Here is a 6000-nt window from a genome sequence, read left to right as displayed (position 1 = left end):
TGCTTTATGTGTACATAAAGTGTACTATTGTTATATTAATAGAACTTCAAAAATAAAACCTGGATATGTAATAGACAAATTAAAAAAAAAAAGGCTGAAGCTGCATCAATTTCACTTCCAAATACTGACAGACTCGAGTTATAAACCGTTATTATATTGACTAACTCTTCGAATTGATACGGACAACAGTATTAATGAAACAAAATGTCGTATTTGGATCGAAGTCAATTTATTATTTAAACAAAAATATTTTACCACAAATTTTCTTAAGCAGGTTTTGGGTTTACGAGTGCTTGAAGTATCTGAAGTGCTTTTTCGTTGACTTCATCGAAATACGGTAACTCTTTCATTCTCTTAATCCAGGCAGTGATTTTTGGAAATTCATCTGGCGAAGGCGGGCAATACACGATCGAAACAACTTCCGTTGCTAGACTGAAGTCTGCAACAGTAAGTTCATTTCCGGCAATATATTTCCCCTTTTCCAGGAACTTTTCCAGGAAGCCATAAGCTTCTTTTATTTCGTCAATAGATTCCTGGGAAATCCCGGCTTCTGGATGAAACAAAAGACCTACCTAACATAAAATAATTGAAGTTACAGATACATGAGATGTCTAACACTAATTACAGTAGAACCTCTTTAAGTCGAATCTCGATAAGTCGAAAACCTCCAAAACTTGAAAAAATGTTTTGTTCTCTTCCCTTCAAGCCCCAAAACCTCCATTATTCGAAATCTCAACCCTCTATTAATCGAAATAATCAGTGAGTCCCTGCAAGCCATTTTGGTACCTTTACAAGCTGATAATTTGAAACTTTTTACGTCTATTGTTCGAAGAAAACTAAGTTATCGACTTTAATGATTTTCCAACATTGTAAGTACACCAAATATTAACCTCTACAAGTCGAATCAAAATCCGCCTAAGTCGAAAAATCTCTAACTCGAATTTTTTAGCGTCTTCCTTGATGCTCGAGTTATAGAGGTTCTACTGTATTATGTTATGTACATGTAAAATAAACTCACAAACGTTCTTGCAATTCGTGGAAATAATGTGCCACAGCTAAAATGAAGTCTTTGGTCTATAATTGCTCTTTTCTGTAAATCTTTTGGATAGAAAGAACTTTTTTCGTCGTACTTGCTGGCCAAATATGTATTAATTGCATGACTATCCCAAACTGTAAAACCATCTTCGTCGACCAAGGTTGGAACCGTATGTTGAGGATTTAACTGTAATGTAGTCATTTAATACTTCACCCAAAATTCTATTTTCGCATCATACACGACATATCAAAACTCCAAATACTATTTTCATAACAAAAACTATACCAAAACAGTTTATCAAAAATGAATTAATATGTTTACATGAGGACTTCTGAAATAAGTCAATGAAAAATACAAATATCAATTATTATAAACATGTACATTGAATAAACAAAATGTACTGTTATTTTTAATAAACTTTTATCAATTTGGAAATCTTTATCGGGTCTGCCGAATAATTTCATTTTAATTAATTCATATCACGATAATTTCAAGGGTTCTTCACATTATCATTTTGAACGGTATTTTCAGAAGAGTCAAAAGATTACAATAAGAATACCATCCGACTTCGAATCATGATTGCGTACTCGTCGTTCAAAGCAGTTGGGGTGAGCAAAGATTGATCAACGATCCATTCAGCCCTTAACATTACATTGGAGATGGGGAATCGGTACTTTGGGCACGGTATAAAGATTCTATACAGTAAGGAGAGGGATGCATGCGCGTGGTTAGAAGTGAACTTACTGTATGGAATCTTTATACTGTGGTATGGGCGTGGCTGGGAAGTGAATCTACTGTAGAGAATCTTTATACTGCGCTTTGAGCGTTTTCGATGACAATGTCAATAATACGTAATAGCTGAGTAGATATTTTAGTTTATTCACGAACTGCAGTGGCATAGTGACAAATAAAATTATTGTACCATCGGATTAATGAATTCCATTAGTGTTTTAGAGGACAATGCGTTTTCGCGTTTAAGATAAATATGATGCACTGAAAAATTAAACTGCCGATGCCTCACTTACGTTTAAACGGGCCGATAAACGACAAATGTAAATATTCAAAAGAGAGCGTTACTTACTTTTAGAAATTCCGGTTTATGTTGTTCCCTTTGCATTAAATCCACACGCTTAAACGTTACATTTTTTAATCCCAGTGCTTTTATAGTTAGAATGCTACTTCTTGCTGGTGGACTAGCATCGGCAAAGTACAAGGTAATAGTCATTTCTTTCTATCTTTACACTTGAACTAAACTGAATGTTTCGTTAGGTGATAATAAAGCGATATAAATATATTTTTAATTCCCACCATTGCAACGTTGAGCACTTTATTATATTGTCAACAACTTCAAATTTTTATTATCAGATAAATGGCAAGGATATCTAATAGTGATAATGTGGTGAATGTTACAAATTTTGAGCAAAAAGTTAATCATCTACGTACGTAGAAATGATACAGAAAAAAATCAATTTGATAATAAGTATTTCATGATTAATTTTTCACTTGGAGTAAAAAGTAGATTTGGATTTATAGCAATTGGAATAAAAATTGAAAAATAAAACACAATCGGTATATGTATTCTCCATTTTCATAATATCTAATTGTAAGCCTTTGGTGCCCAGCACTTGACCCATACCAGTCAGGGACTTCCCTCCACTATAAACTTTCAACTTAATAAATAGTATCTAACCCCTGGTGCATATCACACAACTCCTAGTGCATGCCACATAACTCCTGGCGCATGCCACATAATCCTTGGTGTAAAACACTTCTTAATAGTCAATCTAGGAAGCTCTTCAAAGCACTCACATTTTAATTTTAGATCTTCTATATCATAATCTAACCTAAGTCCTTGATGCCTAGCATTTCATCCATACCAGTGAAGACTCCTTTCCCATACTATAACCATTTAACCTAGCAGATACTCCATAACTCCTGGTGCATACCAAATAGCCTTTGGTGCATATCTTATGACACTTGGTGCATGCTACATAACCCCTAGTGCACGTCACATAACCCCTGTCGCATGCCACATAATCCTTGGTGTAAAACACTTCTTAATAGTCAATCTAGACAAAGCACTCTCATTTAATTACAGATCTTCTATATCATAATCTAATCTAAGTCCTTGATGCCTAGCATTTCACCCATACTAGTCAAGACTACTTCTCCATATAACCATTTAACCTAGCAGATACTCCATAATCCCTGGTGCATACTAAATAGCCTTTGGTGCATATCTTATGACACTTGGTGCATGCTACATAACCCCTAGTGCACGTCACATAACCCCTGTCGCATGCCACATAATCCTTGGTGTAAAACACTTCTTAATAGTCAATCTAGACAAAGCACTCTCATTTAATTACAGATCTTCTATATCATAATCTAATCTAAGTCCTTGATGCCTAGCATTTCACCCATACTAGTCAAGACTACTTCTCCATATAACCATTTAACCTAGCAGATACTCCATAATCCCTGGTGCATACTAAATAGCCTTTGGTGCATATCTTATGACACTTGGTGCATGCTACATAACCCCTAGTGCACGTCACATAACCCCTGTCGCATGCCACATAATCCTTGGTGTAAAACACTTCTTAATAGTCAATCTAGACAAAGCACTCTCATTTAATTACAGATCTTCTATATCATAATCTAATCTAAGTCCTTGATGCCTAGCATTTCACCCATACTAGTCAAGACTACTTCTCCATATAACCATTTAACCTAGCAGATACTCCATAATCCCTGGTGCATACTAAATAGCCTTTGGTGCATATCTTATGACACTTGGTGCATGCTACATAACCCCTAGTGCACGTCACATAACCCCTGTCGCATGCCACATAATCCTTGGTGTAAAACACTTCTTAATAGTCAATCTAGACAAAGCACTCTCATTTAATTACAGATCTTCTATATCATAATCTAATCTAAGTCCTTGATGCCTAGCATTTCACCCATACTAGTCAAGACTACTTCTCCATATAACCATTTAACCTAGCAGATACTCCATAATCCCTGGTGCATACTAAATAGCCTTTGGTGCATATCTTATGACACTTGGTGCATGCTACATAACCCCTAGTGCACGTCACATAACCCCTGTCGCATGCCACATAATCCTTGGTGTAAAACACTTCTTAATAGTCAATCTAGACAAAGCACTCTCATTTAATTACAGATCTTCTATATCATAATCTAATCTAAGTCCTTGATGCCTAGCATTTCACCCATACTAGTCAAGACTACTTCTCCATATAACCATTTAACCTAGCAGATACTCCATAATCCCTGGTGCATACTAAATAGCCTTTGGTGCATATCTTATGACACTTGGTGCATGCTACATAACCCCTAGTGCACGTCACATAACCCCTGTCGCATGCCACATAATCCTTGGTGTAAAACACTTCTTAATAGTCAATCTAGACAAAGCACTCTCATTTAATTACAGATCTTCTATATCATAATCTAATCTAAGTCCTTGATGCCTAGCATTTCACCCATACTAGTCAAGACTACTTCTCCATATAACCATTTAACCTAGCAGATACTCCATAATCCCTGGTGCATACTAAATAGCCTTTGGTGCATATCTTATGACACTTGGTGCATGCTACATAACCCCTAGTGCACGTCACATAACCCCTGTCGCATGCCACATAATCCTTGGTGTAAAACACTTCTTAATAGTCAATCTAGACAAAGCACTCTCATTTAATTACAGATCTTCTATATCATAATCTAATCTAAGTCCTTGATGCCTAGCATTTCACCCATACTAGTCAAGACTACTTCTCCATATAACCATTTAACCTAGCAGATACTCCATAATCCCTGGTGCATACTAAATAGCCTTTGGTGCATATCTTATGACACTTGGTGCATGCTACATAACCCCTAGTGCACGTCACATAACCCCTGTCGCATGCCACATAATCCTTGGTGTAAAACACTTCTTAATAGTCAATCTAGACAAAGCACTCTCATTTAATTACAGATCTTCTATATCATAATCTAATCTAAGTCCTTGATGCCTAGCATTTCACCCATACTAGTCAAGACTACTTCTCCATATAACCATTTAACCTAGCAGATACTCCATAATCCCTGGTGCATACTAAATAGCCTTTGGTGCATATCTTATGACACTTGGTGCATGCTACATAACCCCTAGTGCACGTCACATAACCCCTGTCGCATGCCACATAATCCTTGGTGTAAAACACTTCTTAATAGTCAATCTAGACAAAGCACTCTCATTTAATTACAGATCTTCTATATCATAATCTAATCTAAGTCCTTGATGCCTAGCATTTCACCCATACTAGTCAAGACTACTTCTCCATATAACCATTTAACCTAGCAGATACTCCATAATCCCTGGTGCATACTAAATAGCCTTTGGTGCATATCTTATGACACTTGGTGCATGCTACATAACCCCTAGTGCACGTCACATAACCCCTGTCGCATGCCACATAATCCTTGGTGTAAAACACTTCTTAATAGTCAATCTAGACAAAGCACTCTCATTTAATTACAGATCTTCTATATCATAATCTAATCTAAGTCCTTGATGCCTAGCATTTCACCCATACTAGTCAAGACTACTTCTCCATATAACCATTTAACCTAGCAGATACTCCATAATCCCTGGTGCATACTAAATAGCCTTTGGTGCATATCTTATGACACTTGGTGCATGCTACATAACCCCTAGTGCACGTCACATAACCCCTGTCGCATGCCACATAATCCTTGGTGTAAAACACTTCTTAATAGTCAATCTAGACAAAGCACTCTCATTTAATTACAGATCTTCTATATCATAATCTAATCTAAGTCCTTGATGCCTAGCATTTCACCCATACTAGTCAAGACTACTTCTCCATATAACCATTTAACCTAGCAGATACTCCATAATCCCTGGTGCATACTAAATAGCCTTTGGT

The 6000-nt window shown here is 36.4% G+C and overlaps 1 protein-coding gene across 1 annotated transcript; it reads right to left on the bottom strand.

Moving 5' to 3' along the window:
• Positions 1–207: 207 nt before the first annotated feature.
• Positions 208–2322, bottom strand: LOC112905556 (glutathione S-transferase 1-like). The gene is made up of 3 exons (XM_025978182.1): positions 2118–2322; positions 1019–1222; positions 208–572 (listed from the first exon to the last, which is right to left on the bottom strand). The coding sequence occupies exons 1-3, from the start codon at positions 2259–2261 to the stop codon at positions 267–269; spliced, it is 654 nt and encodes a 217-aa protein (XP_025833967.1). The 5' UTR covers positions 2262–2322; the 3' UTR covers positions 208–266.
• Between the last annotated feature and the right edge of the window lie 3678 nt (positions 2323–6000).

This window comes from Agrilus planipennis, unplaced genomic scaffold (genome assembly GCF_000699045.2).
Source record: "Agrilus planipennis isolate EAB-ADULT unplaced genomic scaffold, Apla_2.0 scaffold335, whole genome shotgun sequence".
NCBI classification, from domain to species: Eukaryota; Metazoa; Arthropoda; class Insecta; order Coleoptera; family Buprestidae; genus Agrilus; species Agrilus planipennis.
Note: the sequence above shows the minus strand (reverse complement) of the source record. Positions and strands in the feature narration are given on the sequence as shown.